The sequence below is a fragment of the Podarcis melisellensis genome, assembly GCF_964234715.1.
Source record: "Podarcis melisellensis genome assembly, chromosome: 1".
Classification (NCBI taxonomy): domain Eukaryota; kingdom Metazoa; phylum Chordata; class Lepidosauria; order Squamata; family Lacertidae; genus Podarcis; species Podarcis melisellensis.
In genome coordinates, this window is record NC_138528.1 from 85,099,616 (window position 1) to 85,124,273 (window position 24,658).

Here is a 24,658-nt window from a genome sequence, read left to right on the forward strand (position 1 = left end):
TGAATTCTTTGCTTTGCCCAATAGGGCAGTCAAGGTGAAGGGTGAGTGCTGGGAGAATCAATACTTTATAGAAGTTGGGAGGGAGGATGGAGCCTGGCTTCTGAAGAAGGGTCTTGGTATGAGAATAGTTACTCATAAGGTCCCATGTTTTCTAATAAGTCTGCACTATTGGGAAATGGTCTTCCCTGCTGAAAGTTGCATCCAAGGACCTCAGGACAGAGCTTTGTGATGCACAAAGTACATTTTTGTGCTACCAGCCTTCTGCCTGATGCATTTAAAAATGAAGTTACTCCTTTCCTATCCACCTGGACTTAACCATCCAGGAGTCCTTTACCTTTACCATTTTTTACCCCAGACATTTGTGTTACTGTGGAATGATGTTCATTTTAATCAGACAGTGCTAATTTGCAAGAGCTGCTTTCTGCTTGCAGGAATTTCAAAATTAGCATGGAAGGTCTTGTACATACTTATTGCCGGTGGCTTTAGTGGGAGAGGCTTGGCATTTTCTTCATTTCCTCTAGGAAGTGCAGGGACACATGTCAATCTTACTTGGAAGTAATCAGTTTGTTCCAGCTTGCAAATGATGAGAGCATTTGATAAAGCCTCTTTATGACGGGCCAGGAGCACTTAGCAGGTTGCTGTCTTGGAAACCCTTGTGACAAAGTGAGTTTATAGCTGCACTTAATTGATTTTTGACATCGTAGTACTGTGCCGCAAGCCTTTCTGGGCAGCTTTACTACACTAAGCCTTGCCTTTCAGGTTCACGTACTTTCCACCCCTTCAGTGTTTCCTATGAGGATTGTTCATGACGTGTGCGTTCGCTTTTACTGAAAGGCAAGTTAGGTGCTGATGCTGCATAACACTGAGAGTTGTAAAAATTTTGAGCAATAAGGTCATGGCATACTTGTCCAGTTTTTAAATTTCATGTGTGTTTACTAACTCTAGTGTCCACTGCGATATGCACAGATCAGACACTCGCCCATCCTTTATTTCCCCATAAATGATGTGTTTGAGACCAGAAATATTCATTCTGGGCAACAGAACTGGCACCAGAACCTGGAGTCATCCTTTGCCTCCTAGTTTGAGCTGCTACTCCAAGAGCTGTGTTTTGAGTGTGAGTGTGTGATGCACAAAAAGAGAGGCTCCCTCTTGTCCCTGTATATGCATAGGGTTGCTGTGAATGAAAGATGTCCTCTTCTTTGGAAACTCAGCTAAGCTCAGTATTCCTCTTTTTATGGTAAACTTCAGGGGTTTTTGTTTCCTCTTTTTCTGTAGCCCACAACATTTACGAAAGGCTTTGCAGCTTTGATTATGTCATGGAATGGGTGTCTTCTAACAGAAAATTGAGTAGGTACTGCCATTTCTTAAGAATTGCAAATTTAAGGTTGATTTCTACTGCTGTGGTAGTCTTAAACATTGCTTTTTTGTTCCTATATGCTCATGGGAAATGGGATGCTGGACAACATAGGACTTTTTTGCTTCTTTTCTATAGCTCTTCATTTCCCCTATGTTTTAATCTTTATTCCCAACCTTCAATTAGCCAAAATCTAAATTGTGCAATGAAACGAAGCCATGAAAATGTGCATAAATTACCCCATGGCAGAATTGTATGTCTCCTCAGCTCCCCACTTTGCAGTGTTTGAAACTCCCAGCATTCTAGGCACATTTTGCAACAGGGAATTTCAGACCATTTTTAACTTGTCTTTTTATTATTTTGATAAAACCAATTTGCATATGTAGGGTCTCAGCCCTTTACAAAGGAGGCAGTATTTGGGAAGTAAATGACATTCCATGCATTGCTATAGATATTTTTAGACATATATTGCATCTGTAAACATACCTGAGTTAAACAAAGATGTACAAGTAGGAGGGTTGTGGCTAGGGAACAAGACAAGCTGACTGGATGCATAGGCATGCTGTAAACAGGCAAGCTAGCTTGCAGGTAACTGTGTCACATCCATCACAGCCAAAGTGCTGTTTCCACATGAATTAGGTTTCTGTTCTGTGAGACTCTAGCCCAAGGGCAGCCAACATGGCACTTTCCAGATATAGTTGAACAACATCTTCCATCATCATCATCAGATAGCATATTCAGTGACTAGGTATGCTAGGAGTTGGGAGTCCAGCATTGAGGGCATCATGCTGACTATCCCTGGCAAAGTCCAACTGGCCTCCAGTGGGGTGCAGACAGGGTGTACTTCAAATGATGAGGGACTACAACTCCCATCTTCCCTGGTCAACCTGGCTAATGGTAAAGGATAATGGGAGTTGTAGTTCAGCAGCCACCACATTGGCTGCCTCACTGCTCTAGCCCATTTAGACTTAAGATGGAGGCAGCTTTTATAGTATCAAATTCCTCTTCTCTTGGCTACCTTAGAGTTGCGGTGAGTTATCCTGTCTTTTGATTTTTCAGCCAGCAGGCCTCTGTAGTTCTATCTGCTATTTCTGCTTCCCAGCAAAAATCATTCCACACAAAAGGGTTGCCTCTCAGAGGCAGAAGCCTTTGGCTGCTATGTGGAAGTTGTACATGCACTATTTTGTGTGACTGGATAATTTAACAACTGAAATTGCTAGAGCACAAAAGCACTGGAGTATACCTACTGCGAGACCAGACTAAATGGTAAGGAGCTGAGCCATGGTTATAGGGGCAAGCAACCTTGTTGTTTTGCCTTGGTAATGGACTGGATGAGAGCAAACAAACTGAAGCTTAATCCACCTAAGACTGAAGCACTGTTAGTGGGTGATTCCCTAGACCGGATGGATGGGAGGTTCTTGATGGGGTTACACTCCCTCTGAAGGAGCAGATACATAGCTTGGGGGTACTTCAGGGTCCTTTGCTGTCGCTTGAGGCTCAGGTGGCCTGAGCAACCCAGAATGCCTTCCATCAGCTTTGGCTGATGGCCCTACCCCTGTGCCCCTATCTGGGCAGGGATAGCCTAACTTCTGTCATCTATGCTCTGATAACCTATAGGTTAGTTTATTGCAACGCATTATATGTAGGGCTGCCTCTGAAGATGGTTCGGAAACTTTAGCTGGTGCAGAATTTGGCAGCCAGGTTGCCCACTGGGCCGAAACAGGTTGAGCATATTACATCAATCCTGGCTTGACTGCACTGGCTGCCAATTAGTTTCCAGGCCCAATTCTAAGTGCTGGTTTTGACCTATAAAGCCCTAAACAGCTGAAGACTGCAATACCTCAAGAACTGCCCCTCCCCACATGAACCTACCCAAACAATGTGATCATAATCTGAGGCCTTCCTTTGTGTGCCTCCACAAGAGGTCAATGGGGTGTCAACATAAGAACAGGCGTTTTCTGTGGTGGCTCCCTGTTTGTGAAATGCTCTCCCCAGGGAAGGCCACCTGGAACCTAGGTGCCAGGTGAAAACATTTCTCTTCAACCAGGCATTCAAGTGATTAACATTCTGTAGCCTTTTAAATGTATTTGTGGGAGGGGAATTAATGGTTTGCTTTTGTTTACGTTTTATTATGCAGTTTGTATTCTCATTTTGTATTTTTCTATTGTGAACTGCCCTGGGATTTTTGGATGAAGGGCGGGATACGAAACTAATTAATAATAACAGTAATAAGAATTGTGCCACTGGGTACATTTTTTGAGGAAGTGTTGCGGGTACCAGTCACAAAATGGCTGCTGTAGGAATGTGGCATAACAGAAAATGACTACCACATGACTAAGAGAACAGACAAGGAGGACCACAAATGGTACAGATAGCCCAGCCCCCCCCCAATCATTAGGGGGAGGAGGACACCAAAAGCATGTACAATCCTGGTATCTAATGAAATAGGGTTGAACAAGAAGCTCAAACAGTCTCTTGCACATTATGGATTTTTGAGATGTTTGCTGAGACCTTTTTTTGAGCACCATAGGAACTAGTTGATGCACTGTCACCTGTGGGTTCTGTGTTGGTGACCATTGTTCTCATCACATTTTTGTGGAGCTAGCATCTTAATTGCATCAGAAAAAAGGTGTTATGTTTATGGAGGATTTGAGAATACCAAGGCATTCCTGCTGTGGAAGAATTCTTACTGAGGAGTCAGTTGTATGAATATTGTTAGTGCTGATGCAGAAAAAGACAAGCTCGTCTATAAGAATCTTATCACTTCCTACTTGGAGTTGATTTAGAGGATGATTTGAGTCTAGCCAACATCTTTCTATATAAAGGCAGAATTAGACTGTCAGAGCTCCTTGGCCAACACATACTTGACAGGAAGCCAATGGTTATTGAGCTGAGAAAAGGAGTTGTTGGCATTCCTTCTATCTTTATGGCAGTCTTCAAGGAATCAGTGGGATAAGTCCTTTCTACTCTTTCCCTGAGGGCTGATAATCATAGGCACACACTGTACATCATTTGATGGCTTCTACCTAGCTGTGCAAACTGCCTCCATTGGAAAGTATTGTCAGCGGCTCTGTGGAAGGCTTTCCATGTGCGATGTCAGTTTCCCAGATGCATGTTGTCAAATGTTTGCTAAGCGATGCAACATCCATATATACAAGCACCCTATTAGCTGCTAACTGGGTGGTGGTAACGGGAGGGCTACAGCTAGGAGATGAGGAAGGGAAAATCTTGCAGTATCTCAGTACCATTCAGATTGGGCAAGGGGAATAAATAGAGCAGGGCTTCCCCTTTCTCATTCAGTCTGCAAGGAAAAAGAGCAGGTGGTCCAACAGCTTAGCTTCTTCCTGTCTCTTTTGCTCAGTTAGAAAGAGATGCTGCCACAAGAGTCAACACCGGAATCCTTTCTCGCTTCTCTCGGTTATTGCCAAATCTTGTCAGGAGCATCCAGGAAAAGCTTGATCAGCCACCTTCTGATGCTACTTTAAAGGTGGCTAGCAGACTGGACCTACTTCTGGGCCCAGATCAGGAGAGTTGCCCTTGAAGACAGGTGGAAAAACAAAGCCCTTTGGAAAGACTTGATGGTTGGCTGACGTTATTGAAAGAAATTCACTCTTCCTTTTGAATATCGTTAAGTCTGCTTTGGGGTAGGTCCCATTCGCGGCTGCAGTAGCCTATCCTACCCTTTTTGCACAACGGAGGTAGATTTTAAAACTGAACCATACAACTGGACAGATATAGTTGGAGGGTTTGGGAACTGTGCAAATCACAATAGTTTAAATTCTTTCTTTAAAAAAATAGCAGCAAAATGATACAAAACTGTTGGGTTGGGTTTTTGTTTTGAAAAAATAATAATAATATATATATATAGTAGTGCAAAGTAACTTTTCAGTCCAGTGCTGTGTAGGAACAAGAGAGGCAGGCAGATGGAGTGGGGTATGGCATCCATTCTTAAGACAACTCTTGTCCCCTCCCCTCCCCCCACATTCTCCAACCTAAATGGGGCAGAGAGGGAAGAGCTGTATTTGGAGACACAGTTGCTTTAGTCACTCTCTGTTGACAACTCCCTGATTCGGATATGGACAAATAGGGAGGCTGGTGGGATCCCCGTCCCATCCTTGGAAAGAAGGTGGATGTGGCGGTATCCTGCATGGGAGACAAAAAAATAAAGAGCCACGCACAGTGTTTGAAGCTGCCTTGTGTTGAGTTAGGCCAAGGGTAACCAACCATGTTCTTGGGCTCCAGCTGCCATTAGCCCCAGCCAGCATGGCCAATGGCCAGGGATTGTGGGAACTGTACTTCAACAACACCTGTAGAGTCCCATGCTTGCTATCCCTGAGTTAAACTACTGGTCCATCCAGCCCAACTCTGCCTACTATAACCAGCAGAGCCCTGGTGGGATCCTAAAAAAACACACAAACCAGCGCTCATCTGCATGCATAGCCTGTGCTCTCCTGCTGAGCTCTAGATAATGATACAGGCAGGGATATGGGCGTAGCAAAGGGGGGGTCGGGGGGGCAGCCACTGCCCCCCAATCCACAAAAAAATATTGAAAAGCATTGAAAGTACTTAGTTGATTGAGGTTCCTGGCTACACCCATGGGCAGAGAGCACATTTGTCTCTAGAGTCAGCTTTTCCTGGCTGTCTCTCGAATTTCCTCTGAATGGTTACAAATTCTGGGTTTCTCTCATTCTTTGAGTAGATTTGAAGTTTTATATATTCTGCTTGCCCTGCAGCAGATGCAGTATTCTAGCACCAATACAGGGCACAGTATTTCTCTTCTCCACTAGATGGAGGCAACATGAGCTTCCTCCCTCCCCCTACAAAAAATAAAAATAAATGTATGTACACAGGATGGGAATGCAAAACTCTGCAGTGTGATCTAGGAGCAGTTACAAGTATGGTAATAAGTAATCCAAATACTAAGAAAGCGAATCCATTGATTCTGAGGATGGAATCATACATAGTTGTCCCCCTTCCCGCCATCCTGCAAAGTGAGTTGTACTTCTCATGGGGGAGAGTTAATTTGTGGGTTGTGATAAACGTCAGGCCTGCTTTAGGATTAAAAGTAAAAAAAAAAAGAATTCAGGGAGCAGCTGTATAGGTTTAAAAGGGCAGCAGCTTTAACTGCATCTCAATCAAACTGATTGATTGAATCCAGACTTACAATGCACTCCTAATTCCACTTACCTGGGTAAGCCTCACTGAACTCAGTGGGATTTACTTCTGAGAAGGGCCCTGGTAGTCATTAAGGGCTCCTCCACTTGTCTTGTGCCTGGAAAATGGGTCCAAGCAGCTATTCCTTTGCCCCACTGCTTTCCCCTGGAAAACCTGCTCTTTACTGCTGAATTGGGACAAATGGCAATTCAACAAAAACCTGATTGCTGTTTGGTTCCATTTAGCAGTAAACCACAGGTTTCTCCAGGGGAAAGTGGCAGGGCAAACGGAGGTGTGGATGAGCCCGGAGTCTGGATCTCATCCTATGTACTTTTGTGTCGTGCTGTGGTCATAATATCCATGTGCTGATTTACTGAGTTGTTACAGTCTCTGTTGAAGGGGATAACTTAGTCTGCCTTCCTACACAAATAACTGTCTCTGGCTAACCTTGACTGACCTGCCAGGGATGCATTCGTCTCCTGATCTTGGTAGCAAACTGGTACAAGATATTCATACCTCACAGGGCTAAGAGGGAGATGCTCACCTGCTTTGACACTAGTAAGAGGTAGAGTATACTGTCCCACAAAGTCATTCCGAGATGCCTTGTCATAATCCTCCACCACAAAGCGCAGAAGTGCCAGCTCTGGTACCCAAACCTGGAACTGAAAGGCCTCATTCCATTGTGGGTTAAAACCTATCCAGGGATATTAAAGCGAAAAGAGGGCGTTGCCACATCACGTGATCTGTATGTGTGTCCCAGCCCCTCTCCACCTTCACCTCCATAAAATCTCACACATCTTCCCTCTGCATTGCTGCTTCTGAGATTCCTAAACTGCTCTGGTCAGTTTATTGTCTAACCTCAAAAACACCTGCCCTCTTTGCATCACTTTTCTACCACTCTGAATGGTCCAACTGGGCTTTTAGCGTTTTCAATGTCCCAGGAAAAAAGAGAGAAGATGCCTTTAAGTGGGAAACCAATGTCCCCACTGTGGAAGGACATGTGGATCCAGAATTGGTCTCCACAGTCACTTACGGACTCATTGTTAAAACTATGTTTATGGAAGACAATCTTACTCAGCTACGAGTGGTTGCCAAAGAAGAAGGAAGAAGTTATGCATATACTATTGTGGGACCTTGGTGGAGAATTTACCTTTTTGCAAAGTTCAACTTCCTTTTCAAAATGACTATGCAAATTTCTAGCCTGCCAGGGTGCAGAGGAAAATATGAAAATGTAATGGAGAATGGACACATGTTAGTCATGAGGTGAAGCTTCACTTACGTCAATGGGACAAATCGGCTGCAACTCATTTTATTTGTTTTATTTTAATGTATTTATGGGCTGCTCTTTAGGTAAGACATTTCATATTGGCTAAAATAATAAATACAATACATAAGAACATCAGCACATACAAATCCACTGTTTTCAAAGAGGCTTAGTCATACAACTAACATTTGCTGGATTGTGCCCAGTGTGGTAGGCCACAGACATGGAAACCCAAGGCTTCCAAAGGTGGCTCATATGCCCTACACATGAGTTATTTGCTGCTTTGGGATTCCAAGTCCCCCTAATAAATCCTTCCCCTGTTATCTGTTTCCACCTCTGCTGCTTCCTTGTACTTCACCACCCCAGGTCTTACCAAAAACAAAAACAAAAATATCACAATTTAAAATCATGTCTGATATGCCTAGCATTTTAAGGACATTCATTCCTATGGAAGAGTTTGGTTTTTTAAAATGTAGAATCTGAGTTCCCTTGGCACAGATAACACCAGGATATTCATTCATTCATCCTTAAGTAATTAAGAATGAGGGGTATTCATGTTGACACATGCATGAGGTCCACGTAAAACCCCATATCAGCAGTTCTTTACAATGACCAAGAGAATTGCCTCACCGTTATCATCAATATATTTGGTTTCCTGCTTGGCACAATCAGCAGGGATCCCATGAATCTCCACTCGCACTAGTGGATCGATGATGGAGCCTTCTTTGCTGTTGGGCATCTTGGGGAGTTGCTGCCCACTAATGATCTGGAAGAGAAGATTATGGTGAGCATAGAAAGGCAGTCAAGTCCACATGTGCAAACAGCAATGTGTCAGCAGCTGCACCCTGCAACTCACGCAGCTCAAAACAGTGACAAAGGAAGTTGGTCACTATGGCATATAAGCCCAAAGACACAAAGGACTTGCAACAACACTCTGCCTGCTTGATACAGTGGTACCTCGGTTTTTGAATGTAATCTGCTCCAGAAGACTGTTCAAGTTCCGAAATGTTCAAAAACCAAAAACTCAAAACGGAAGCCTCAAAATGGAAAACTCAATTGGGAAAACTCAAAACGGAAGCTGTGTGGCATGTTCGACTTCCAAAAAGTGCTCAAAAACCGAAGCATTTACTTCTGGGTTTACGGCGTTTGAAAACCAAAACGTTCGTCAAGGAGACGTTCGAAAACTGAGGTACCACTTTATCCCAAACTCAGCTTTCCCAACAGAAGTTGATTTTTGACTCAACCAGGTATGGGGAAACTTTGGCCCTCCAGATATGGCTGACCTACAACTCTCATCAGCCCCAAGAAGCATGGCCAGTGGCCATGTTAGTTCAGCAACGTGAGAGTCAAATATCCCCCACATCTGCAGTAGGATGGTAGCACTGAGTAGCTATTAAAAGATAGCAGGGTAGATAAAGCCTCTCTCTAGGTCGGACAGAAATTTTCCAAGATGGGGGCCACATTCTCTCATGGACATCTGGAAGCTTCTTATTCCAATAAGTTATTCTCTAAAATCCCAAAAGCCCTGTTAGGTTAAGGTATGGGCAACAAACTCACACAGTACCTTAATGGCTATGTTCAGGGGGCTACCATTCTCCCTGCTTTGGGGGTTCTCAGGACTGAAGGCTGTCTCTGGGTCTTTCATGAAGCTCGGCTTTAACACGTAGCCACAGCGGCCATTTTTACTGAAAAGCCCATCGCACAAGTCCATCTCTGTACCAGCCGTTTGAAAATTCAAGGCCACTGAGAGGAGGAGGAGGAGGAGACAGGAATCTTTCAGACCAGCAGCAATTGGAGGCAAATGAGAGAGCAGTCTTCTAGCTTCTTCCATGCAAGGCATCTTAGAAATACAAATTAAAGCCCAAACTGCACATTGTGGAGAGAGGGCCATCAACCCACATCTCCCTAATAATGGGGATAAAACACATGACATATCATCAGTGGCGTAGCGTGGGTTGTCAGCACCCGGGGCAAGGCAAGTAATTTGTGCCCCCTAACCCGTGGATTTGCGCCCCCTAACCCGTCGATTTGTGCCCCCTAACCCTAACCCCCAGATGTTGCGCCCAGTGCGGCCGGCCCCCCCTGCACCCCCCACGCCACGCCACTGCATATCATTGTCTTAGTGTTTCCCTCCCCACACCCACTTTCACTGGCTGCTGCTTATCCCATTTCTGGATCTCTATCTTCCCTCAGTTCCTGCCATTCAAATCTGCATTTGCAAGCTTGAAGAAAGCTGAGGAAACCAACATTCAGAAGAGTTGGGGGAAAAACCCTTTCCCCATATAAGAACAGCCATGCTGTAAAGCCCAGTTTTGACCGCTAAGGCTTGGCAATAGCAGAACAAATAACAACTATTTATATAAAGCACCACTTTGAACACTCTGAAGCACACTGCATATTTATTTTACATCTTGCCTTTCTGCCATCATAGAAGCCAGGATGGCATACATATGGCTCCTAGACAGTCACCCCCAGACCTGCAGTGTTGTAACCTTATGTGCCTTCAGATGCTGGGATCAGGTTTACTTACAATATCCAAGGTTGGAACAGCTTGCTACTTCAGCAAAGTTCGCTGAGACACAAATGCAGGAGGGAATTTCCAGGAAAGGATCAGTGTAGTAGGAGTGGTTAACCCTTCCCTAGATTGCCATCTTGCCAAAAATACTCCCTGGCATATGACAACTTGTCCCCCTCCCAGAAAGCAGGATTCTGAGACTAGGCAAATGAAGGGGAGGCAGCATTTGTGGGAATAAGTGAATAAATAGAGCCCTGCTGGCTCAAACCAAAAGCCTGTTTAGTCAGCCTCCTGTTTCCCACAATGGTCAATCAGATGTGCAAGTGTGAGCTCTCTTTCTCTCTGTGTCTCCCTCTCATTCCCCAGTGACTGCTAGTCAGAGGAAAGCTGCTGCTGATTCTCAGGTAGCAGTCAGACATTATGACTCATAGCCATCAATAGCCTTATCCCCCAGCAGTTTGTCTAATCTCCCTTTCAAAAGCCATCTAAAGGCCCATCTGCACTTAAAGCAGTAGTCCTGGCTTCCCACACACACAATCCTGCAGTCTGTTCAAGGTGCCAAGAGATGCTAGGAGAATCTATTCCCCTCACAATCCCCAAAGTTCCTGGGGAAGAGGGTCTGATGGTTAGACCACTCTGGGAGCTGCAGCTCTGAAAAAACACACACAAGGGTGACTTCCTCACCCACCCACCCCTTCAATCCTTCTGGGGCTGGCATACCCAGCTGGCACCCCACATTCCACATCGCCTGGGGGTTGTAATTGGAGGAGTCCGTCCGCAGACCGCTGGGGAAGATGCGTGTCAGCTGCCAGGCATTATGGCGGATGAAGTCATTTCCTGCAGGAGGTAGTTAGCACACCAAAAGTTTAGAAATCTGGTATTTGGGGAACCCCCTCTCCAGTTATTAGTGCTTGGAGAATGTGATCCTCTGCAACTAAGTGGGGTGTGTGTGTCAGAGAAACAGTTTGCATCCAGTTTACCTAAAATGTAGACAGAGAATGTGGAATTTCTAGCTGGTTAGTTGGAATTAGGGTGCGTACCCCACCCTAATGCGTGTGTAGGTCTTCACAAACTGCTTTCTGGGAATTTGATGCAGAATTAGAGTGCTTTGCTGCCTGCTTACAAGAGGTTGTTTGCTTCCACTATGCTGTGCTGGTATGTTCTCTGACCCAAAGGAAACTGAATCAGGGAGGGCTGCCTCTGACTTTCTGACTGCTTGGCAATATGGGGCAAATCATTAACATCTTAGTGTATGTTGGGGAGGAGTCAGAGGAGTCAGGGGCCCGTCAATGCACATTCCTAATGTCTTGCCTGCTGGCTGCCTCCATCCCCAGTTTCTCACCAGCCTCTCGGATGAGCTTGCGGGCCTTGGATTCAGCAAAGGAGGACATCTCATAAGACTTGTAGTGGCTGCGGGAGTGCTGGAAGCTGTGAAAGGGCACGCTCTTGCAGTAGACAATGCAGTCAGAAAGCTCCTGGGAGAGGGACTGTTTGGCCTTCTGCAAAGAACGTGAGACCAACTTGTAAATGATGACCATGTGTACTGCAGACACGGGAGTAAGATTGAGTCCCACACCTGCTAAAAATAGAATCAAAATATCAGGCTTTGTGGGGGGAAGGCTCCTTTTGCCTTTAACTGGTGAGGGGCAGGTAGAGTTTTGGCCCCGGGAACTTTACCTGTCTTTTGTTAGGAGGAGTCATACCTCAGCAGGGAGCCTATGGGCTTTGCATCCCTGGCATTTCCAATTTTTAAAAAGACTAATTTAAAACCCTGCCTGGGAGCTTGGAGAGAGCTGCTAGTCAGAGAACCCAACCGACCAGTGGTTTGACTCACATACAAAGGCAGCTTCACATATTCCTGCAATAGGAGAAGAGCCCCCTTTTGCTCCTGAGAAAGAGCCACCAACTCCAAATGATTCAAAGGCTGTAGTGCAGTGTAAGAAAGTTTGCTTTCTCTCCACATCAGGGTTTCCGGGTTTCCCAGTAGAATCAATGTAGCTCACGTTCTATCAAAAACTAACCTATATGTGTGTATTGTCATCAGTCACTCCTGCTTTTGAGGGCAGGTACCTCCCACCTGTCGGTATCTGGCAGGTGAGGTTCAAGTGCATATTGCTCTACCACACTAGTGCAACAATTTTTTAAAGCAAACAAACCCCAGACTTTTAGCAGTTGGGGAAATGATGGGGAAATGCATTGAAATTGAGGGATGAGCAAACGATTAATGGGAAGATGTATCAACACTTGGCTGGTAAATTGTTGCATAATCTCCCCACAAAGACATTATAATGAATGCTCATAAAGACCTTCTCTTTCTTCTTGTCTTCATTGCGCAGGACTTCTTCCTCTGCCTCTGGTCCCTCTTCCTCCTCCTCCTCCTCTTCCCGCTCAGGCGGCTCATCCAGATGCCCATTCAAATAATCCTCCAGGTGTCCAATCTTCTTCCCTTTCAGGATGATCTTGCCCTTCAGTTCCTGCATGAGGACACAGGGTGGGTCATATCAGGGCAGACATGGTGGTGCTTTGAGTTCAGGCAATGGGGAAGGGCCTCTAGCAACACCAGCTCAGCCAGGCTGTCCTGTAAAACTCTGCCTTGCTCCACAAGTATGACAGCCTCTTAAATATGCTCACAGCAAACATCCTGCTCAATTAAAGGTCCCCCGATGTCCTTTTACTCAATCTTTCACCATGATTTTAACAAAGTGTCCCCAATACTTCTCCCTCCAGTACCTCTGCTCCTCCAGTGCAACTGCTCCTTTCTGCCTCTAATATTGTTCTTGAAGTTCCCCTTAGTGGTTCTGACAAAAAATGCTTTAATTCCCACAATAGCTACTTTGGAACCCCCTCCAGTCCCTTCATCTGCCTTAACCTTCACCCCTCACCTCTGGCTCCTCCCCTTCCTATGGCCACCATTTTAATACTTCAGACTAATACGTAAAAGAATTTGGGTCACCTGAGTGTTAACATAACAGTCCTAGGATTGCAATCAAGCTCTGTAAGCCCAGGTTAAGGAAAGACAATTGACAACACCATGTCCCCACCTCTGGTGAAGGCAACTGCACTGGGACACGTCCATCTATGGTGGTGGTGAGAAGCTGCTCTCCCAGAATCCCCTTCAGCTGTTGGGCCATGATGTCCTGCTGCTCTATGCTGCAGTGGTTCTCAAGAGACAGGATGATGGGGTATTTAGAAGCCTGGGAGAAGGGAGACATAAGAAGTTAGAGGCAGTAATAGCCCTAAAGTGTGGAAGGTTGAAGGTTGAGTCTGGTGACATAAAGAGGGGAATGGAGCTGTTTGAGGGATAACGAGCCACCTTAAACTCAGGATTCCTAGAGACCAGACAAGTAGGATAGAGGGAAATGAAGCCACTGCTGAGATGTGGAACCACAGCCATTGGAAACAACAAGAAGGAAAGATGGTGTGCCCTATTTAAATCTAAAAAAGGGAGGGGTTTGGGGACAACTGGAACTAAAATTAGGCTCTCACAACTTTGATGTTCCGTCTGGAGGATGGAAGAATTTAATCAAAAGCAACACCTTGAATTTGGCTGGATAACCAATCAGCAGCCTTCACAATTCCACCCTACTGACCCCATCCCTTGTGGCAGAAAAGTCCAACCTACCCGGAAGGCATATTTATCGAGGGTTGTCACAACTTCCCGGAAGGGGATCTTAGAGGTGAAGGTATGGCCGTGGTAGACAATGGGCTCCCCATTAGGTCCGTCCCAACAGTCTACCTCTAGGCACCGGCAGCCCCGCTTCAGAGCCCTGCAGAGGAAAAGGAGGCAATTCACGAGCCCTTCCTAGCCTCTCGGTTTGTGAGCAGCACCCTTTGCTGCTAGCTTGAAACATGGGGGTGGGGGAATCACTTTTTACAATGCCAAATCCTTTGAGGCAAAAAGGCTCTCAGGTCATACTTTGCCTGTGATTGCCTGAAACCAGCAATGGTTGCACCAGGCATTTCCCCACTTTGGGGGCATTCAAGCTCAGTGCTTGAATATTAAACTGGAGGGGGTGAAGACTGAGGTAATATAAAAGGAGAGGTTTGAGTGGGTCCCTGAGATACAGGGTGAGATCCCAGCTTCCTTCCACCTTCATCACTGAAATGACAGGTGCACACACCAGCAAATCAAAGAATATCAAATGCTGGGTCACCTACTAGTTTTCCCTTCTCACCAGGGTTCAGCTGGGGTAGTGTTTGTTTTTTTAAGTGCTGCATGAATTTTCATGCATTTTATCCTTTTATTAATCACCTTATTATTTCAAAATGGGGACTTCTGAAACACAAAACTGCTCCAGGGATTGAAGGGTCTTGGCAACATTACAGCAATGGGTGCAGAAGCCAGTCAGCACTATATTCTACTTGAAACTTGTGGAACCATTTTTCAGAGGAAATAATAAGTAGCATTTCCAGCTCAGCCCCTCCACTCTGTACACATTACATCCGTCTTCACTCTAATATTGTGGATAACATGAAAATGTGGGTGCCTTTTTGTGAGCCCATAATTCACACTTTTCAAAACAATACACAAACTGAAACATAGTACTTCTTTGAAATTCACATATCTCTGAATTTTGCAGTGCAGTTCTCCAACCATGTAATGTGTACAAAAATGTAAAGTAAGCATAAAAACGCATATGTTCATGAAAATAGCACACCAAGATGCATTATAGTAAGGAAAGTTGCTTTGCAAAAAGTTAGATTAGGCAAAATTGTATACAAAATGTATATTGGAAGAAATCATCACTAAAATGCTGATAGATTTTCATGAAGACACTTAAAAAACAAACAAATGCAAACTGATGTGGAAATATGATATGGAACTGAACTTTAAAAAGAGGAATTGGGAGAAATTGACAGATCTATGCATGAGGTCCACCAGTGTGTGAAGCAATTCCAGTCAATGTTTTATAAAAAGCTGAGGAGATCTGGGGCCTAGGCCTTGAGATGCAGATTTCTGGTAGGCTTTTCATGTATTTGAGTTTGCTTAACATCTATTTGAGTTTGCTCTATATCAAGTGGTTTGGTCACCAAGCTTTGTGTAAAGAGCACATCTTACAGAAGTCATAATTGTGAAAGGTATCTTGTGAGTGGCTTTGTTATGGAAGTGAGTCAACTGCCTTTCGATTGCGATCACCTGATATATCCCTCCACGCTGCTTTGTCCTCTCAGCTGGTCCTCCATCAGGTATGTGTTGTGGGAGGAGGAGATAAAGTAATGGCAGAGGGGCTGAGACATATCCTGAAAGACCGTCCTGTGCTCAGGGTTGAAAATGGAGCCATCGGGTGAGCAGAGATACATGAGGAACCCATCAATGCTCAGAATGTGGCGAGCCTTGGCTGTGGGAAGAGAGAGCCAGTTGGAGAACAATACTGAGGAGGAATTAGCCTCTGAAAAAAACAAAAGACACTGAACTGGACAAAGCCCGTGAAAGGGGAGCCTTTGGAGTGCTGGGGGAAAGCATCAGTTTCTATGGCAATAGGTGTCATGAAACTGATTCAGGTGGTGATAAGTGCTTTGTGGAGATCTAGTGGGACAAGAGAGACACACAGATACCCTCTCCCCCTCAATGCCTGGGAGCTCCTATTCTGAGAGAGGATTTGGCACTATTCGAGGGCCAACCTGTGCTGGCACTTGTCCAGGTTGTGGGCCCGCCAGCTCTCCCCCCTCCTCCACCCCCACCCCGCCAACCTGTCTCAGACGGCTCATATCTGTCAATCATCTCCATGGCGAGCTCATCAATGCCAGCCCCCTCCATCTGATCCTGTTGCAAGAAGTCCACAAACTCCAACAGTGTCAGCTTTTTGCCATCCTCGGAGTACTCCTGGAACAACTCGAGCACCTCGTCCCGCTGAGTCAGTGCTTTGTAGAAGAGCACAAACTCCTCCCCCTCCAGTGTACCTGTCTCTGATTTGTCGGCCATCTGCAAGGAATGGAAGGGTCTCTGACCAAGGGGGTCCTTTGTGCAGAAAGGAGAACATTGCAGTAAAAGCAATGGGGTGAGGCAGAGCCAGCCAGTATGAGGCCGTCTAGATGGCTTGGACTACAACTCCAACCTGTCAGCTTGGCCAGTGGTTGAAGGATGGTGATGGGAGTTTGTAGTCTGAACATCTGGAGGATACCACATTGGCTACACAGAGCATACAGGATCAGAGGTTTACTCATGAGGATTCTTGAGATACACCGCTGCTGCTGCTGCTGCTGCTGCTACAGCACTAAATGTGCCCTAGCTGATGCACAGTACATCATAGCCATGTGGTCCTTGCCCAAGGAGCTTTAAACTACCATAAAATGACTAGATGGAGGCAGGAGTAATAAAGGGTCAGGGATTAAATGAAGAGTGTGGGTAGGATGGGGGGCAGCTTCTGGATCTGGGATGATCCACCACTGCTCTTGCCAGTGTCTATTGTCAGCCCCCACTGGGATCAACATGATAGAGATACTTGAGGATGCCATAAGATGTCTCTGCAGGTGACCTGCAGTGATTTCTGTACTATATCACTGAATTTGACTAGACAACAGACAACACACAGAGATGGGCAAGGAGCCACAGCCAGGTGGATGATGCTTTGACGGAGAGATATAATGACACTGGACAACAGAATAGCCAGGTGGGGGGCACAGTGTGTAAGCAAAGAAAAACAGAAGTGAATATATGTGCACTAGAGTGTATCATGGGTGGAAATGAGGTGCTGTAGTCTTTTGAAGAGCAAGCTCAGGGATTTCCCTATGCAACCCAGTACCGTATCTTCCCCACCAAAGCACCCAAATTTACTTGGAAGAGCCGGAAGGCATGGTCTTCATTCATAGCCACGTTCATCATCCTGAGCAAATGCTGCACCTCCTTGAAATTCATACGTCCATCCTTGTCCTTATCAGCTTTCATGAACCAGTCACAGATCCATGTGCAGCCCAAGACATGGGTCAAGGAAAACAGTCTCATAGTGGCCGAGCAAAGCTAAGTCTTCAAAACTAGCCATAGCGCAAAAGAACACTCTAGTGTTGCTCAGCCAAGATGCTTCAAGAAACGTGTGTGTGGACTCCTCATCAGCCTAATCCCTAGAATTTGGCAACTATTAACAGTTGTATCTTGTTTAATTTTCATAAGACTAAGCCCTTCATTCAAAATGTTACCTATTTATTGGCCAATTCATTTATGTATTATTCTCCATTTAAAATCACAAAGTAGTTCACAGCAGAAATCAATAAAATACTACAACTTGCACCACCTTCCCCCCCCATACATTCTATTCAGAATCTGTTATTTGCAGTTTTGCATGACTTCAAGTATGAATCATGGGTCGTATCTCCAGCATAGGAGAACAAATACAAAGTTGAGCGCTTGAGGTTAGCTTTTACAGGCATGGAAATGGACAGTCAATAATTCAACATAAGGATATTGATCCATCTTCTCCTTCTGGTCCATGTTAGTGACAATCTCCACAAGGCGCCGCAGGCCTTGGATCCAGCACTGAGCTTCCTCCGCTGAGCTGGCAATTAGGTCTAGATTGTTACGGCGTCCATGGAAGACGACCGTGAAGCAGCAATCGGCTGGGAACTCCTCCGCTAGACTTTGCAGGACCTCTGACTGGTGTCCCTCACGCACAGTCTCCACATCACTCACTGAGACTTGGGAGAGAGGGATAACAGCCAAGAAACATCAGCCTTCATGCAAAGATTAGAGCTTAAGGTACAAATTTAGACCGTTGCTTCTTAGGTTGGGCCCCACACGAAACAGCATCGGCATAATTACCTAGCATTTATCTATTCACATATTCAGCTTCTTTAATCTGTCTGTCTATTCACCCAACTCTTTACTAGAGGTTCTATCCAAAGCAGCACTACATGAAGATGCCATCAGCACAAGGATTTCAGCTTGTGCAGTGGAACCCTCTCCACTTCTTCTCCCCCTGTGCATGCTCCCTAAATACGTTCTAGGGGTTTCCCCCAACCCTCTGGAACTTATTTTGTGGGGTGCAGGACCCACATTGGGGGAGCAATGGGGTGTGTCCTGATGCACAAGTGGAAATCCTAGCACTGATGAGATGCGGTAATGGGCTTAACCATCCAGGGGTCCTTTATCTTTACCTTTACCTTAGTTGAACAACCCCGTAAGAGCATAGAAATCTGCCTTATACTGAGTCAGATCATTGATCCATTTAGGCCTGTATTGCCTATATTGGCTCGCCAGGATTTCAGACGGAGTCTTTCCCAGTCCAGTTTAGAGATGCTGGGGATTGACCCTAGGATTTTCTGTGTCAAAGGCAGATTTTTCTGAACTACAAGCCCTTCCTATCCTGTCCTGAGCTACTGTGCTGTCACAGAGTTTTGACCTCCGCAGATCACAGGGGAAGAGATGGAAAAAGCATTTTATTGGATCAATTAATGTTGGGACATAATGTACATCCAGCATAAACTGATGGCGGAAGACATCTCAAAGGCAGTTGTGGGCAAGATAGTTTCACCCAGTGGACCATTAGCCTGGAGAAGTTCCAGCAGCAGGGTGAGCATTCACAGAATCTCCAAGAGAAAATTAAACATCTCTGTGGATGACAGAATGAAAACATCCAGTACTAGAACAGATTATGCAATAGACAGAGGGAAGATGCACAACTTCCAGCACTCAAGATGAATCCAAATAAAGTATATTCTCTTCCAGCCAAACATATTTTAGTGACCAAGGTGGCAAATCTAAATTGCACCACATGCATAAAAACTTAAATTAAATTAGCTGGCAATTTGATGTTCAATACCTGCTGCCTGAGGTCATCACCTCACTTATCTTTGTGACAGGATCAGTCCCGCTTCAAGTGTCACCATATATGAAAGTCAGGCTCAGTACACCATGCCCAGTGCTCTTTTAATTTTTAGATAGGCACATCTAAAATGCCCCTTGCAAGACATTCAGAACATAACATGCACATATGCAGGTGCACACAAACATTTCCCTTTGTAGTACACATTGTGATGATCTGTTGCTGGATATCAGATGATGACAGGGATTTGCAAGTAAGTATTGGCAACAGCTGGATGGAGAAGAAGTGTGTGTACTTTTGTGTGTGTGTGTGTGTGCACGCGCGCGCACGCGCACACACACACACACGAAAGAAAGAGAAGTCATATTAGATGTCAGACATGACTTGCAGTTTTAATAAGTACATAAGCAGCAGTATGTTGAACCAAAGGTAAAATGTTCTGGAAGGCATGCAAACACCATCTTGGTAGTTGAGATAACCCTAAACTAATTGGTAGTTGTTGCAAGAATGAGCTCATGTGTGTTTACATCCACTTGCTCTGATGTATACTAAGTGGCTTGCGTTGATGCTATGCTTATCTGTGAACCTTGGGACGCTGGGCTCTAGCCCCTGAGAGGGGAGAAGCCTTGGATAGCTGCCACCCATGGCCTCACTGGCCAGGTGTGATGGGAGCTTCTGGGTAAACTGATGTATTTTGTTTTCTACATAAAGGATGTCTACATGTTTGCTTGGGTGCGGACAAGCCATCGCCTTGCTGCAGTGTCCATCCTGCAACTGTAAAGGCTGGGAGACCTGGCAGGCTGATTTGCTGTAAGTCTACACCTTCTTTTAATAAAGCACTAGAATTGATTACTCTGGCATTTTTTGACATCCTTCTTTGCTATCCCTGCAACCAACCACTCCCACAAGCTTTTCTTTTGGCTGGTGGATCAGGACAAGCAGTTCTCGCCAAGAGATTGAAGGTGGGCCTGAGGGTCAGATCCAATTGTATTGTTCCCAGAACATCCTGTTGGCACCCCATGACATCAAGAATCAGAGCTTTTACACCCCAGTCTGAAATTCAATCTAAATTTGCATCTAAATTAGCATTTATGTTATGGGCCTGTTCCCTGAATCTCTTAAATACCTAGCGGTACTCCTGTTCCCTGGTGGAAGTCTGCTGCAACCCAGCACTTTTTAAAAATCAAGCTAAGTAGTCTTTTGGCTTGGAATTGTGTGATTTTTGCATTCTGATCTCTTCCAATGACTGGTGTTGCCAGACTGTCATTAAACAGTTTCATGTGGGGTCTTCTGCAATCTGGACATGCTCCAACCCTTAAGAAATGATCCCCACATTGTGCTATATGCTTGCCTGAAAGTGCAAACTCAAAGACAAGGTGACATGGAAACCAGCCTGGCTAACCACCATTCAGAGCAGGGAGTGGAACTCACAGGCAGACTTGGCTTTGCCAGACATCTTGGATTTGTACCAGACGGTCATGCAGTCATCCTGCAGCATGAAGAACCGGGGTTTCTTCCAGTTCTTGGACTTCACCTTGCGCATCATTGTCCCCTGTTGCATCTGCTCCAGGTTCTCATCCAGCTGAAGGCCTGAGCAGGAGATTGAGGGGACTGCATTTCACATCAGAGAGTGAGTGAGAGCCACTGCCCACCCAGGATGGGGAACACAAGGAATATTTGTTTGTGTTTAAGTGTACAGATAAGGAACAGAAACTGACCCTATAGAGATGGAATTCAAGATAGAAAGACCCAGCTTCTGGAGGAAACATTATGCTCTGAAGGAAACAGCCATTCCATAACCTCCTTCTAAGCAGCCTACCCCAACCTGGTTCCCTTTGGTTGTTGTTAGACTACAATTCCCATCATCCCTGTCCATTGGAGGTGGAGTCCAACAAGATCTAGAAGGCACCAGCTTGGGAAATGCTGCTGTAGGGCAAACATATTGATTCTACATTCAGATCTCCTTTTTGCTTCCAGCAGCAGTAGTCACAACCTGCCAGGTCCCCTATATTTCTCCCTTGGACCTAGAGGGTGTGTGGGATGTATTATTACTAGAGCAGTCAAGTACAACATTTTCCTTTTGTCTAGAATGGACACAATGAGGGATGTGGCTCCAGACAGGGAGGACTTCCTGTCATACCTGCTCTGGAGCTTCCTCCCCCTGTGTGTGACCAGGTAGATGGGCGTGAGTGACCCTAGCTGAGCAGATCAAAGGGCTGGTCATGCAACCATCTCACTCTTACGCTCTTACTCTTGCTGGCTCTTAGCCAGCACATGGCTCAACCCACATAGGATGGAGCCCACAAGCAGAAAGTCTAAGATGTAGCTCAGACTTCTTTTCACTGTAACCACAGGACAAAGCCTGCCTTCAGATTACTGCTGTGAACTGAATGTGAGTAAAACTTTATTCTTACTTTTAATGAAGACTCTGTTGTGTTATTATTATTTTAAAAGGGAAATAAAGGGGAAACTTACCAGGAACAATCCAGACTGAACAAGCCAGACTGGATTGCTTAATTAAAGAATTCTAACGAATCATCAAGGTATGTTGCTCTGCTGTTTACTCACTAGCGTGAGTGAGGAGGGATAATATCAAAACAATATATTCTCTCCTACCTTCCTTAGCATTCCCACAGGGAGAGGATGAGCAAGTGAGCAAGCACCACTGATGGCTGCAAGGGCTGTCACTGGGGGAAGATCTGCAGATGGCATCTTGCCGAAGGCCACCCAAAACCTGGAGGTAGCAATCTAGAGGTTCCCTGGAGACTCAGGAGAATACTCACGGACGCTGTAGAGAACTGAAGTCATGGTTCTTCTTCCCGTGGGTTGGCACAACAATCACCTAGAACACAAGAGGGTCAATTGGTTTCAGAATTGCCATATCCTGTAATTTGACCTAGCACAGTATCTGATTTATTTTCTGATGTTTTGCATAAGCAATTCTAGTCCCACAATCATACAGAAGTGCCTTTTTATCCTTAATCGCCTTATCAGTCCTTTGATAGAAGTCACAAAAATATCTAAAGGTCAAGAAATTATATCTGGTAAACAAAAGGAGGGGTATTTGTTGCTGCTGCTAGGATTTATTTCCACAACCTCTTAGCATTACCATTAGCAGTGATAAAAATATATATTCTCTCTTCATAGCACTTCAGGAAAATATCAGAATAAGCACCCTCATTTTGACGCAGTTTTCTCTCAGACATGGAGCCGCTGCGTACTTATCTGTGTGGTTCCACATATGTTTTCATACTTGCAATGATGTATCTTTTAGAAAATTTCCATTAAATTTCATGGTACATCCTGGTTGATCCGTCTTAATGCTCAATGTAATACAAAAAAATCTGGGATAATGATTTCTTAGGTTTGTCCACTAAGACTTGTTCTAACTGGATCAGTGATCAAAGGTTTCTTTACTTTGCTAACCCATTAATACAAAAAGTGCCTGGTTTCAAAATACTGGGAGAGGGAGAGAGAGTGACAGGCCAAAGCACCAGCAGTGACCAACCAGATGCCTATATTGGAAGCCCACAAGCAGGAACTTCCCCTCCACCCACCAAGTTTTTATTAGGACTGCAGCACACAAAGAGAGAAGGTTTAACCTTTTCCTCCACAGCTACAATTTGAATTAAAATAGCCCCCAACCACAGCAATTAGCTTTTTTGGGGGGTGGAATTTGTTTCACTGGGCAACTTCTGTCTGGATCTCAGCTGGGAAACAAAACCAGCTCTCTTTCAATGCAGAAAACCTTCCCAACCCTATCAGATAGAGATTTTTACTTGCCACTGGCCACTAGATGAATAGCCTGCTTTTAACATCTGTCGTTTTAAAAATGGGCAGCACATTTACCTATTTAACCCCCTTCAAACTCCAAAGCAATGTAGAGAAGGAGAAGGCTATTCTTTTTACAAAGGCTTTCTTTTTTGCAAATTTCAAACAGGTGGCTATGCTAGTATGAGGGCAGCAAAATAAGAGTCTTGCGGCAGCTTTAAAACTAACACATCTATAATGGCATAAGCTCTTGTGGACCACAGTTTACTTCCATCACATGCATCCATGAAAGCTCATGCCATAACTCTTCTTTCTTTCTTTCTTTCTTTCTTTCTTTCTTTCTTTCTTTCTTTCTTTCTTTCTTTCTTTCTTTCCTCTGTCTCTGTCTCTATCTCTGTCTCAAAAAATGCACTTCTCAGTCCCCAAAGCGACAGAATGTTCCAGGACAGTCTTTCATGGGGTCTGTTTCCTTGTGAGGAGTGAATAACTGGAGGCACAAAAAACCCAAAATGCTAATTTAAAAGTACAGCAGGACAATTGGCAAACATGCAAGGAATACTAATTCCCAAAACAGCACCAGTCCACCAAAGCAACAGCATCTGCCCAAAATTACTCCATAACAGCCAGTGGCAAAATCCTTTTTCTCTTGCTAAATACAAAGCTGATTTTTTTCTCCAGGCCCTACAGAGCAAAACATAACCCAAATCCCTGTAGCTGGAAGTAGTCACCAACCATGGAGGGCCATTGAAGTAAGTGCTTTCCGCCATCAAGCACTACAACAGCCTGGAGTGGAAAAAAACACCAGTTATGCATATGTAAAGAGTTCATTTGAGAGGCTGAAAGGTACTTCAAACAAAGGATAGTGTCTAGAGAGGGCACACATTTGAGCAATCTTAACAGTTGCCTGGGATGTAGGGAAGGAGATGATCCAAGGAATACACGAAAGCAAATTTTCCATCAAAACAGTGATCTGGGAAAACCAAATGCTTTACCCTGGAGTTGGGGATGGAAAGAAAATAAAATTCTTCAGCTGCTGAATAGACAACAGAGAGCAATTGGAAAGGATCTCAATCATGGCAGAAAGCTCTGGTTATTTGCTTTTCCTATATAATTTGGCAAAGTGCATGTCCAATCATTCCAATAATGTACCACTTCATTAAATTAGACTGAGGAACAGGCTTCCTGCAGTATCTTTCATTAAGGTAATCAAGGAACTGCAGCATCAAAAAGACTAGCTGTGTTAGTTTGGTAGAGCACAAACAGCAAAGTGTTTTTTGGCGCCTTCAAGGCTTTTGACTCCTTTTGGATCCTTCAAGGCTTTTACTAGCTTTTGTGCACCAGAGTCTGCTTTTGTCAGAAGCCTGAAGGGTAATCCTGAGACGTAAGACCACCCTGAGACCTCTGGAACTGCCCTGAGACCTCTAGGTATAGGGCGGTATATAAATTCAATAAATCATCATCATCCCGAATTAGCAAGCGTACTCTGGGACGAAGAGATGTACAGGAGTGAGTTCAGACAGAAGTGAAATGCAAAAAGAACAGGCAGTAATGTTTACCTGAAAGCAAGATAGTTACAGTGTCCAATTAACAAGGCAGTACTGGTAGTAAGACTAATGTTTTGTCATTGATAAGCTAATGAACCCATGTAGTGTGATGTCAAAACAAAATCAAGCCTACAATCTGGATTCAAGCCGCACATGGCTTGAATTAATTGCCTGATAAATTGTAATTCAGCAGTTTCCTGGCAGAATTTCGTTTTGAAGTCCATGTTCATACTTTATCCCAGCTTGATGCCACTTTTGCTTATTATTGGCATTTCAGGAAAGGATGAGAAGTGGGCAGGG

General features: G+C 44.7%; 1 protein-coding gene across 1 annotated transcript in view; it reads right to left on the bottom strand.

Annotated features, from left to right (window-relative positions):
- Window positions 1-1,690: 1,690 nt before the first annotated feature.
- The window catches only part of PLCD4 (phospholipase C delta 4), a 33,452-nt gene continuing 10,484 nt past the window's right edge, over window positions 1,691-24,658 (bottom strand). The window contains exons 2-16 of the mRNA XM_081920327.1: window positions 21,827-21,885; window positions 20,475-20,633; window positions 17,686-17,916; window positions 17,063-17,190; window positions 15,979-16,210; window positions 15,425-15,626; window positions 13,910-14,054; window positions 13,329-13,481; window positions 12,594-12,761; window positions 11,630-11,786; window positions 11,008-11,124; window positions 9,337-9,515; window positions 8,403-8,538; window positions 7,053-7,202; window positions 1,691-5,497 (exon numbers count right to left, since the gene is read on the bottom strand). Coding sequence (XP_081776453.1) covers window positions 5,394-5,497; window positions 7,053-7,202; window positions 8,403-8,538; window positions 9,337-9,515; window positions 11,008-11,124; window positions 11,630-11,786; window positions 12,594-12,761; window positions 13,329-13,481; window positions 13,910-14,054; window positions 15,425-15,626; window positions 15,979-16,210; window positions 17,063-17,190; window positions 17,686-17,916; window positions 20,475-20,633; window positions 21,827-21,851 — 2,286 coding nt within the window. The 5' untranslated portion in view covers window positions 21,852-21,885 and the 3' untranslated portion in view covers window positions 1,691-5,393. The remainder of the gene's footprint in view (window positions 5,498-7,052; window positions 7,203-8,402; window positions 8,539-9,336; window positions 9,516-11,007; window positions 11,125-11,629; window positions 11,787-12,593; window positions 12,762-13,328; window positions 13,482-13,909; window positions 14,055-15,424; window positions 15,627-15,978; window positions 16,211-17,062; window positions 17,191-17,685; window positions 17,917-20,474; window positions 20,634-21,826; window positions 21,886-24,658) is intronic.